Raw genomic sequence first — 13,048 nt, 5'->3', positions numbered from 1 at the left:
CCACTTTCCAGCAAGCCCGCATGTCTGGCCTGAGTGTCTGCAGAGTTCCACCAAGTCCAACCACATAAACTAGAATGGCTATTTTAATTAAAACTTACTGAGATTCTTCATTTGCTTGGAATATTGTCCCGCCAAGGTTTTCTGGATGATATGTGGTCGACCTGTGCTTTTCTGAAATGAAAACAATGGTAGGCAATAAAAAAAGCAAGATGTGAACAAGTTATTATGGAATGGTGTGAGAACTTTCTCTGATGTCCTTCCTAAAACAGAAACATGTATGTCAAACTTTAAGCTATCAAAAATGAAAAGTATATGTCTCATTGAAATGGTAATTTTAAATAAAATAAAGCATCTTCCAATATCCCTGTTTAGATAAAAGCAGAGCTTTAATTATTAGCTATTTTTTAAGCCTTACCTTCTTCAAAGCTATGAGTAGGAAATTCTCAAGAAATAAACACAAAGGGTCAATAAACATATGAAAATGCTGAATGTTAAGTATTTTAACATTCTTTCAAAACCTAAATTTAAAATGAATGATATGCCAATTTCTACCATTAAGTTAGTAAAGATTTAAAAATTGTCATATCCATAGTTAATTATTGTTGCAAGGAAAAAGCATTCTTCACACATTGTTTGTGGAAGGAAATTGGTATCACAGTTTCAGAGAAAATTTAACAATGTCTATCAGAAACCTTGAAAATACTCATGTCATTTGGCCTATAAATTACACTTTTATGAATGATTTATTACCATTACTATTACTATTAGCTTTTGTTATGGCTTGGATATGCAGTGTCCCCCAAAACCTTGTGCGTTAATGCAGGAATGTCTGGAGGTGAAATAACTGGATTATGAGTGCTGCCACCTAATGGGTCCATCCTAGCTGGCATGGAGTGGGTGGTAACTGTAGGCCTGTAGGGTGTGTCTAGAGGAGGTAGGTGCATGGGGCCATGCCCTAGAAGAGTTCAGCTTCCCTGTGGCCCTTCCCCATCCCTCTGCTTTTTGGCTGCCATGAATTGAGCTCTTTTATCGCACCCTTCCGCTATGATGTTCAATCTCATCAGAGTAATAGAGTTGGCCAACCATAGACTAAACCTCTAGAACCATGAGCCAAAATAAACTTTCCTTCCCTAAGCTATTCTTGTTGGGTGTTTTGGTCCCAGTGACAAAAAGCTGACTAACACAGCTTTCATTACTGAGAAGATAGTAGGTGCCAGGCAATATTTAAATACATATTACCTAATTTATTCCTAATTTAAAATATATACACATAGTATATATTTTATCCTTATTTAACAAGTAAAGATATTGAGACTCAGAGATACTTTGAGTTAAATTATATTGTAAAATAATGATCCAAAGGCTGGGAATATAGCTCAGTGGCAGAGGGTGAGGCCCTGGGTTGGGTCCCAGAAATGGCAACAGCAACAATCATCATCATCATCACCATTATCCAATCAATTTATTTAAAAAAGTTTGGAAATATATCATTGAAAAATAGGACAAATCTATGCAGAAAAATAAAGATAAGTTATCTTTGAGGATGGATAGATACTATTTAATTATTTCCTTTGCTTTTCCAAATTTCCTATATTAATTTAATAATCAGAAAAATATTTATAAAGGAGAGCCTTCTTCACAGATTACATAAAAGAAAATAATGAAGAATTTTACTATTTATACTTTCCTTGTGATAGAACATGGATTTCCAATGGAAATATTCTTTCTGTATCATTTATTACAAAGCATAGTAAAATTAATAAAAATAATATGGACATAAAGAAATCCAAATTCACTGGGTGTGGTGGCACATGCCTGTAATCCAGTGGCTTGGCAGGCTGAGTCAGGAGGATGGCAAGTTCAAAGCTAGCCTCAGCAAAGGCAGGCACTAAGCAACTCAGTGAGACCCTGACTCTAAATAAAATACAAAATAGGGATGAGATGTAGCTCAGTGGTCAAGTACCTCTGAGTTCAATCCCCAGTACCCCCCCCAAAAAAGAAAAGAAATCCAAATTCAATATTACTCAGCCATAAAGAAGAACGAAATTATAGCATTTGCCAGCAAATGGGTGGAAGTGGAGAGTATCATGCTAAGTGAAATAAGCCAATCCCCAAAAAACCAAAGGCTGAATGTTCTCTCTGATATACAGATGCTAACACACAATAAGGGCAGGTGGGCAGGAAGAACAGAAGTTCATTGGATTAGACAGAGGGGAATGAAGGAAAGGGAGTGAGAATAGGAATAGGAAGGACAGTAGAATGAATCGGACATAACTTTCCCATGTTCACATATGAATATATGACCAGGGTAACTCCACACCAATACAACCACAAAAATGGGAAGTTATACTCCATGTATATATAATAGGTTAAAATATACTCCACTGCCATGTGTATCTAAAAAGAACAAACAAAAAAATGTGGGGAAAAAAAAGAAATTCAAATTCAAGTAAACACTTGATTCTAATAACAGGTGAAAAGAAATCTAGAGTAATAAAATTCACAACTGGATCAGCAACACAATTTTTTAAGCTTCAAACACTGTTCCTCTCCCTCTACCCATGGTGAGGACGAGAACAAACCATTACATGAACAAAAGGCAGGCAGTAGGAAGGCAGGCAAAAAGAGAAGATAATAAGCATGTAACAATCAGCTCCTGTATTATATAATTATGGGCCTAACAACATGAAAGCAGTTCTTTAAACATTATGATAATCATAGTTTACATACACACAAACCTTTTCAGCAGTTTAACATGCACCATAACATACATTTATTAAATCACCGAATCTGCAAAATTACCCAATTAGGGATGCATTGTAAAATTATCTCATTTACATATTTTTAAAACTCTAAGGCTTAGAGAATTATTATTTTGGATTGTTTGTTCTTTGGGGTTTTGTTTTTAGGATAAGAGGGCATTAATCAAAGCCAAAAATCAAAGTGATTTTATTTTTCCTGAATGAGTCCAAAAATTTTGCTGCATATGGACTATTTGTCTATAAATGGAGTCAGGGGAATAACACTTTACTTAACCTAAATATCTTAATCTAGGTTCCATTTTCTTTACCATCTGGCAACTTTGAAAGTAACTAGGTTTAAAAAAATGATACGGGTTTATTCAAACAGCAACCATTTACAATTTAGTAACTTTTCTGCCTCAGATTTGGAAGGTATCCCATATTCCCATGTACTTTAAGAAAAAAAAATGTTTTCTGCTCCCCAACAAATGACTGCAATATTCTGACTCTGTCATTCTCAAAATATTATTTTTTTTCCTTTATCAGTCCTCTTCACTGATCTGACTTCCCTACTGTTACCTCTCAGGGCCTCCTGCCACTTCCCCCTATTCAGTCCTCTCCAACTTCACCATGTCCCCCAAAGCTCCCTGAACACATTAGGCTCACTCCTGCTTCACAGCCTTTTGTATTTGCACATCTCCTAGAATGTTCTAATCTCCTTAAGGTCTTTATTCAAAACACCTTCTCCATGTGGTCTTCCCTGCTCGCTGCACATAATGTTTAACTCTCCTCTCTCCCTGGCTTCATTTTCTCTCCTTAGCAAGCATCATTATTTAAAATGCCACACAAAATTACTTGTTCATCCTGTGTGTTCCCATCTGCCCCTGTAGACTAGAAGCTCCATTAGGCTGAGGTTCTATGTCTATTTTATCACTAATGTATCCCTAACACCTAAAATAGTTCCCAGCAAGTAGTAACACCCTCCATACACTATTTGATGTCTTTTAGGTTTGGTCACATTCTATTAGTGAGCCACATGACCAAGATTATGTGATTTCTTATCTAGGTCACACTGGTGTGCCCATGACTAAACATTATTTTCTTCCCTATCTTGAAACTTACACTTTGTATCATATAATCAAATTCCCTCATTTTCAGGGAGCAGAAATTAAGTACATGGTTAGAACCACAATTATCTAAAGGAGACTGTGAGAGGGAAGTTGGTTACCATTTCGTTTTGCAGGAGCAGGGCTACTGCAAAACGAAACGACTCCTGATCTCACAGTGGACTAGAAGAAACTGGCCTGGCTACAGAAAACCCTAGTTGCATGCCTCTGATTATTCCTTATTGGTATGTGGGCACGGCACATGCAATGTAAGCTTCAAAACTCATGGGACCCTTCTAAGTTAGAAATAAGGTAATAAGGATAAGCACACTTTGAAATCTACATTTTCTCTTACTGCTCGAAGGCAAAGATGCTGAAAAAGTGAAACACCACAGGGAAACTGATGTCCCACGGCAGTCAGGCTCACCTCGTCATGAGTCAGCTCCAGCGGCTCTATCATGTACACGAAGGTACTGTCTTCAAACATCCCACTGTAACAAGAGAACCCACAGAAGGAAAGAATGAGCGAATACCGCAAAGGCAAGAAATAAAAAGTCAGCTTCCTAATAGTGCCCTCAAAATAAAGAGTGCATCTAAACCAACACCTTTATAACTGTTCCAAATCCAATTCACATATCTGTATAGAATCCCACTGTGTCCCTCTGCTAGAAAGCACACAGGCTACAAGAAGTGGAAAAACGCCCACCAAGAGTTAAAAAAAAAAAAAATTATTCCTGATAGAATTAGTTTCTAAGAGCAAATGGGCAGATGAGAACATTAATCTAGGATGACTCCTGTGGTGGCAGTATCTCAGGTTATTTTAGAATCGTGTACAACTTGTACAAATTTCTTAGCTTGCAAATCCAGTGTCATCTAGAAGAGAAATGACAGGCCCTCATATAAGAATCATCCAGAACCATCTGATTTTGAAGAGGAAAGCAAACGTACACTTATGCTTGTAAATGATGAGTACATTTCCATCAAGCGGTACAATTGTGTCATTTACATCATATTTAATTATGACAGACATGAGGTTTTTAATATAAAGTATGAAAAAAGAAAACATCTCAAAAGCCTTTCTCATCACATGGCTGAACTAGATGTTCACATGAGGTGCTACGGTGTTTGGGTCCAAAAGTGCTCACAGATGGTTTTTTTAGAGCCTGCCTCTAACTCAAGACACGAGTGCCTCTCTTTATCGTTCCACCCTTGCCTGGCTAACTCCTAGCCATACATAGGTTTGACCCAACGGCTGCTGCATCCTCTGGAATATGCCTCAGGGAGCCTGCCTGAACTGAGCTCAGTCTCTCTTTATCCCTGCTGCTTGGACCCTGAATATTCCCCAAAGACCCGTATGTCAAAGGCTTGATCCCCAGAGTGGTGCCATTGGGAGGGGTACAACCTTTAAGAGGTGTGGCCTAGTGGAAGGTCTGTAGGTCATTGAGAACATGTGGGACCCCAGGACCATTTTCATTCTCTTATTTTTCTCCTGTTCATGTGATAAATAATTTTATGGTTCCACATGCTCCTACCATGAGATTACCACCTCCAAACAGGCACAAAGCAATGGAGCTAATCAATCTTAGACTGAAACCTCCAAAACTTTGAGCTAAAATGAACCTTTTCTCTTTATAAACTGGTTATCTTGAGGTTTTTGTTATGGCAACAGAAGCTAAAAAAAAAGAGCTAATGTGCTCCTGTCCTTCCCCTTCATAGCACCTACCAAAATGGTAATTAAATATCATCCTGTGCAATCCTTTGTTTAATCTCTGGATCTTCTGCAAACCCTAATTTTTAAAGAGAGAGAAACTCTGTATCCCTGTGAACTACTCCATATCCAGTCCCTAACATGGAACTGGCACAGATGATCACTAAAATAAATATCTGGGGGAAAAAATAGAAAGGGTGAACAATGAAGGCAAACTTAGAGGGAAAGAGGGTCCAAAGAGATCCCCACATACTGAAGTCCATTGCATGTTGACAGAGCCACCTTGGAGTCTTTGACACCTCTGATGCTTCCATGGTAGTAACAGTGCTCTCCACCCTACAAAAGAAAAAAGTTTGACTGATCATATTTTATGCACTGAATATCCCTCTTTGGATGATTCTATAAAGCAAAAACAGACAAACAAAATCAAAGATGGGAATGTATGGGCACTATGTATTAATCTATGTATTAATAATCCTAGAAACTAGTCCTATGTGAATGAGACTAGACAATTTTTAAAATTTTCTATAAAAGTATGTGTGCATTAAATTTAATGAAGGAGTAAAGGCTCTAGTGGGAATAAAACCAATGTAAGTGAAAAAAAAATTATTTACATTTCTTAAGTATGTATTATAGGAGCAGATTCTTACCAGATGTTACACAGCTGTTTCCTTTCTCCCCTGCTCCACTACCCCAACCTCCAAGCCAACCATTTTTAACTCTTCAAGTTGTTTCTTCTTGTGTTTACCTATGCGTTTTTAATGGAATATTTATATGGCTATGTCCTGATGATTTATTTCATTTTAGAATTATCTTCCTAATACAGACTCATGAAAACTCCTCTCACCCTCAATGCATTCCAATACACATCACTAGTTTTTGGTTAAATCCAAATTTAAGGTTTATATTATGACTTTGCAAATATCTTTCACAGCTGTGATACTATAATTACATTTTCTTTCTTGCCTCCATTTAAGTTTTTTAAAGTTTTGCTTCATTTTCTTGTTTATTTTTTCATGTAGTTAGCATATATGCATCCCTAGTATCTAAGAGTACTCTAAAACTCTTCTCAATATGGTCAAACATATCAAGTAACACAGCATATCCATTTTGCACCTGGAGACACCCCCCTTGTTTCTTTTCAGCCTCATGCTTTGGTCTCCACTGTACCTTTTTAGGCCCTGTGCACAACCGCCATTCAGGAGTTCTCTGTGCTGTACTGAGATCACCCTTTGCCTGCCTCCTTCTATATTGGGTCCTAGACTCATGTCTTCCCCATCTGAGGCCCCCATTCCCCTCTATAGAGAGGTTCACTTCCTCTGGTACTTTCTCGGAAAAGCATTCATGGAAGATAAATTTAGTGAAAACTTGTGTGAACAAACATTTCTTTTTCAACCCTCGCAGTAGATCCACAGTTTTGGCGGTTAGAGAATATGCCAGATAGGACATTATTTTCTCTCCGTATCTCAAAGACCTTGTGAATACAGTCTTCTTGTTTCTGAAGGGGCTGTGACAAATGAACATTATTCTAATGTTAGATGTTTCTATAAAGTCTACTGTTTCTCTTTTAAGAAGGCTTCAGGAAATTCTATTTAGTCCCATTTTCATGCAATCCCACACTGTGCCTTGGTCTGGGTCATTTCTCCTTCAATACACTGAGCACTCTGGTACTTTGTAATCAAGAAGACTCATGCACTCAGTTCTGGGAAACTACCTTTTATTATTTCTCTAGTGATCCCTCCTTTCCATGTTTCTCCACAGATTAAGCGCCTTCACCAGACTAGAAAGGAATGGCCACCTGTCTAAATCAGAGATTCCTCTTCAAGTAAACCTTCAACCAACTTTCTCTTTTCAAACGCCTTCGATTCCTGAGCCTTTCTGAGTTTAGTGACATGAGTTGTTTTTCTGCTTCCTATCTCCCACCAAGAGAACTTAGCAGAACAGGAAAGGCTCAAAGCCAAAAGAGAGACCCTTCATCCATCTGCTTAATCTCCTGAAATTTTATGGACACTTCTCATCTGCTGACTTCTCTTCTCTTGTCCTTGCCATTGTGCTTTTATATATTTTTTTTACTCCTTAATTTTTATAACTCCATATATATATAGCTTTTCTGTTCTCAAATAGCAAACTTGCATAGAGTTACTGGCTGTATATGTTAAATTCTCTTTGTGTGTTTAACTCTGAAACCTATAAGGACAAATGATACCACACATCTCAGCAACTTGAGAATTCAGGTCAATATTCAGCAATTTACATTTCAGATTCTTCACATGGTTCTAAAAATGGCCATGGGTAACTGTAAATTCCATCAAATTGGTTATTTAGCACTTTGTATCACACCAAAAAGCTATCTTAAGTCAAGTGATGGTTAGAAGTAAATGCATAGTAAGCTCTCATATTTACTTGACCTTTCTAAGAAAAGCTATTTCCAAATTTTCCTAAAAATATTCTTTTTTTCCCCATAAAGTATTTCCAAGACCTTTCTTAGATCTAAGTTTCATTCACCTGCAATGGAAAGTCACGGTTGATGCTCACTGTCAAGGTCATTGTTACCTTTGAATTAAGGTAGGATATTATCTGAAGAGAACCAAAATTCTCTGTATATTGGAATGTGGATAACCATGTTTTCTAAACCTTAAATGAGATCAAAGATAATATTCACCCCTTAATGTTTAGCATAATAAGAAAGTTTATTATCTAAATTGTAGTTTTATTAAGCACTATAAACATTTTGGTAGTTTCCATTTATAGTATCAGAAGGTTTTCTGAATTTCTTAATATTAAATTTACAAGATTCTTAAAAGTATTGTAGAAAAATACTACTTGGCAACTCTTCAGATCTTTATAGCACTTTCTAAATGCCACCTCAAAATAAGTAAGATCTTGAGGTATTCTGTATAAAATAAGCTCCCGAGAGAGAAGAGGCAACCTTTTTGGGGTAATGAGCATAATGATAGTGGGTCAGTAAAGAGGGGCTACATCCAGAGGGTCTGGTTCCCAGTAACACTGGATAGTCAGCCCAGGAGTGCCTCCCACCCAATAATCTGCCATCTTAAATAATCATAGCATGACTAAAACCATTAACTCCATGTACCAATTGGGAGACAGGCACCAAGTGCTGAAGGCTCTGGCCAACAAGAGCAATAGACAAAACTGAATTCCACATCTTCAGGTTCTCGAGCTAATGTCTCTTTTTCCAGTTAGGAAAGCCTCAGACCATTCACAAGGACTGGCCAGCATCAGCCCCTTATGAGTGGTCACAGATGGATTAAGCAAACAGCAGGAAAGAAAACCAAGGAAAGCTAATTAGGCACATGATGCAAGTTATCTGTGTGCCCCCACGGACATCAGCATTTTCACATCCAAACTGTGAGTCAGTTAATTAAATTCAACAAAAAATAGAGCATCTGATAAATGGAACTTACTGGCAGAGGAAATTAAAATCCTGGTAAGCATACTAACTTTCTCAACCCACCACTTCCACTGAAGCAGAACACTCCACGAGCCAAATAATGTTCAGACCAGAACTCTGCCCACCCCCACCAGGATGGCCAAGCTCCGAACCCAGGCCTGTTCTTCAAATAAGGAAATCCTGAAGCCACAGGCATCTTTGAAAACACCTCGTAATCAGGTATGGCTAGGGACAGCAACTTCATAATTCTAGTGATACCAAACTTAGAGGAGAAAAAAATACTTGGTTCTCTGATACTATTGATTTAATAACAGGAATTGTGTGATTCTCCTCCCTTCAATGAAAACAGATCCACCAATAACTCCCTTGAATAACAGTTAAGGAATAAAAAGGGGTATAAACCCACAAGGACAAAGACAAGAGAGGAAAAGGCAGCAGATGGGGAGTGCCTATAAAATTTCAGGAGATGGAAAGCAGATGGAAGGGGTGGCTCTCTCAGGTTTGAGCTTCATCTGGCTTGCTAAGTTCTACTGGGGAAAAAACATAAAGGAGCAAGCCAACATTTAATTTTTTAAAATTGTCCCACCCCACCATTGTGTCTGTTTACCTCATCTGCTTAAGTAAAGTTCCACCAGCAGGTTCTTATTATCCCCATAGCCTAAGAAATTCCCATAAACCTGAACATCTATGGTGACCCAGCCTTGACATTTTCAATCAACTCCTGAAGGTCTGCATAAACATTTTAAAATAAACTACCCAGATCTTGGCTAGGAAATGTGTATGTTAGGAGATCCAGGTTATGAATATACTAAAAATGATGACATCATACTCAAGTTATTATTCTACATACACATTTTTAAATACTTCAAATGATCAACTAACTGGTTATACAAATCTATTTTTTAAACCAGAGGTCTGTTAGCAGAAGATAAGTAGGAAAAAAAAAAGATATCTATAATGTGGTGCATGTACCTGAATTGGAAGACTGCAGAATGAGAAAAAGGAAAAAAGCAATTTCAGAGAATCAGGGAATTTGAAACCCCAGCACCAGTTTAATTATTTACCTTCATTAAATTTGACAGGGAAAAAAAACATTCTTGCAGCAGTTTGTTAATAAAGTATCAGAACAATTTGGCCATACCAATGCTATATAAATGTTCAACACTGCTCAAACTTAATTAACAGCTGGGCACGGTGGCACACACCTGTAATCTCAGCAACTAGAGAGGGTGAGGTAGGAGGATTGTGAGTTCAAAGCCAGTCTCAGCAAAAGCGAGGCACTGAGGAACTCAACGAGACCCTGTCTCTAAACAAAATACAAGATAGGACTGGGGATGGGGCACAGTGGTCGAGTGCCTCTGAGTTCAATCCCCAGCACCAAACAAACAAACAAACAAACAAAAAACCTTAAAATAGCCTTGAATAGTCAATATTGTCACTATCTTGATTTCCTGGGGCATTTTTTAACCCCATGCTTCTTTCGTTTTCTATAATGTGCTCAGAATGTTGCCAAGAAAGGTAATTTTTAAAATAATTAGCAATAATAATTTTGATTTTAAACTCAAATAACCAATAATTCTACATCTAATATAAAAGGTTTCTTTCCTTATTATGACTTAAATTGCTCACGATTTACCAGTGATGAGCAATGTTTTTAAAAGCCAGTTATTAATTCGAAGGCTATGAAAAAATCAAAATGTACACACTAGTAAAAAAGCCATTTCACTTAAGCTAAAGGGTGGAAAGCAAGCTTTAAATCACTTCTTTTTGGTTAGAAAAATAACACAAAATGTATGTTTAAATCCAATTATGACAATCTGAGAGGAAAAGGAAAATAGATGAAGAAAAGCAGCCTGAGAAAATTTATTAAAAATAATAATAATAAAAGAAGAAGGAATGGGAACAAAAGAAAAAGAGTGAAGAGAAGAAATAAAAAAGAAAAAGTTAGAGAAGACATGAAGACATGTAACCGAAAAGACCCCTGCCCGGCTCTGAGTAGTCGCAACAGTGCCCACCCCTCCCTCATCCCTGGAGTCGGCCTTTGGTTCAGCATCCACAGACTGAACCACAGCAGGATGAAAATACTCAGAACTCACGGGGCCCTTTTTTCTTATCATATTCCCTAAACCATACAACAGCTATTCACACAGCATTGACATTGTCTTAGGGATGGTAAGTCGTCTAGAGATGATCAACAGTCTACAGGAGGATGTGCAGAGGTTACCTGCAAAGACCACTCCATTTTATTTCGGGCACTTGATCATCCTCAGACTGTAATCCAAGTGGCGTCCTGAAACCAACCTCCCACAGAAACTGAGGGACAACTACGTTGAACAGGGTCTTTGGGACACTAGTTCTTCAAATTTCCTCTGCTCTACACAGAACTCCTTCCTTCCAGGAACCTGCACACAGGGGTCCACTGATGACCTCTACTCTCCTGCTGCTCAATAGCCTTCACTGATGCCCAAAAGCCTTCACTGATGAAAGCTTAAGCCGAGCCATGATGTTGACAAGGAAAACTCAAAGGACATTCTAAGAGGGTGTTATGGTTATATGAAAAGAACAAGGGCAAGAACAGAATGTTTTAAATGGTCCATATCTAAAGTATATAACTATATATAACTATATATATATATATACACACACACACATAGATATATAGACATATATTTTTAGACAGATAGATAGATATAGATATGGTTACCATAGTCAAGTAAACTACCATGTCTTACCCCACATATTTATTTTTTGTGACTACATAGGATAAGAGGACCTAAAATCTACTCTCTCAGCAAATTCCCACCACACGATACAATATTTTTTACTATAGTCCTCATACTATACATTAGATATCTTACATTTACATCCTACAGAACTGAAACTTAGTGCCCTTCGACCTATATCTCCCCATCCTCACCCACAAACCCTGCCTGTTTTTGTGTATTGACTTGTTTTAAATTCCACATGTAAATAAAACCATGTAGTACTTTCCTTTCTGTGTCAGTTTATTTCACTGTATGCAAATACAATGGAATATTATTCAACCTTTAAAAGGAGATTCTGCCATTGCGACAGCGTAGATGAACCTAGAGGACAGTGTTGAATGAGTAAATAAGAAGGTTTTATTCATAAGATCAATCTTAAAGGGTCGTGTGTATTGAATAAGGTGGGTAAATAATCTCCTTCTTCCACCTGAGAGTTTTATTCTGTTGAGATATAATGCACACACATCAAAATTTAGTCTTTAAAGTGTAATTCCATAGTTTCTAGTACACTTACCAAGTTGTGCAAATGTCACCACTAATTTCTGAATACTTTCATCACCCCAAAAAGAAATTCTGTGTCCATTAGCATTTATTCTCCATGCTTCTTCCCTTCCACCCCACAGGCCCCTGGAAAACACTAACCCATTTTGCGGTGTCTAAGGATATGACTGACTACTCTGAACATTTTGCATAAAAAGTGTAAAATGTGGTCCTCTACACCTGGTTTCTTTCACTTAGCATAATGTTTACATGGTTCATTTATGTTGTAGCACGTATCAATACTTTGTCCACTGTGTGAATATACTGCATTTTCTTTATTCATTCATCAACTGATGGACATTTGAGTCGTGTGCACTTTGGGTCATTATCAATAATGCTGCTATGAACATTTATGTACAAGTTTCTGTGTGGAATGTTTGTAATTCACTTGGATATATACCTAGAGGTATATACACTGAGGCATACGGTAACTCTAGGCTAAACTTTTGAGGAACTGACAAATTGTCTGGTGTGAGGATTTCAATTTCTCCATTGTCTCTCTAGCACTTGCCGTTCATTGTTCATCTTTTCTATTACAGCCATCAGCTGGGCGTGCAGCTGTACCTACCTACGTTTAAAACCAAATGAGTGACACGAAAGTGATGCAGAGATCAAAATATCACCTTCTTATTGACTAGTTGAGAAGATAGCAAGCCTGTTAATGCTACCTCCCTGAGTGGGCCAGACTTACCCATAGTCAATAAACACCCCCCACACAGGGACTGTCACTACAAGACTAAGAGCATAGATGGACCCCACACAAACAGGGGGTTAGG

At 37.7% G+C, this 13,048-nt stretch overlaps 1 protein-coding gene across 3 annotated transcripts in view; it reads right to left on the bottom strand.

The window, feature by feature from the left end:
* The window catches only part of Adam23 (ADAM metallopeptidase domain 23), a 167,545-nt gene that overhangs the window by 73,683 nt on the left and 80,814 nt on the right, over nt 1-13,048 (bottom strand). For all 3 annotated transcript variants that reach the window (XM_058578160.1, XM_046463111.2, XM_046463110.2), the window contains exons 5-7: nt 5,809-5,891; nt 4,275-4,338; nt 99-171 (exon numbers count right to left, since the gene is read on the bottom strand). In XM_058578160.1, coding sequence (XP_058434143.1) covers nt 99-171; nt 4,275-4,338; nt 5,809-5,891 — 220 coding nt within the window. The remainder of the gene's footprint in view (nt 1-98; nt 172-4,274; nt 4,339-5,808; nt 5,892-13,048) is intronic.

Source organism: Marmota monax, unplaced genomic scaffold (assembly GCF_021218885.2).
Source record: "Marmota monax isolate L192 unplaced genomic scaffold, Marmota_monax_Labrador192_F-V1.1 WCK01_AAM20220418_F8-fsc00095, whole genome shotgun sequence".
NCBI classification, from domain to species: Eukaryota; Metazoa; Chordata; class Mammalia; order Rodentia; family Sciuridae; genus Marmota; species Marmota monax.
The sequence above is the reverse complement of the archived record's forward strand: the minus strand, read 5'-3'. Positions and strand labels throughout refer to the sequence as shown.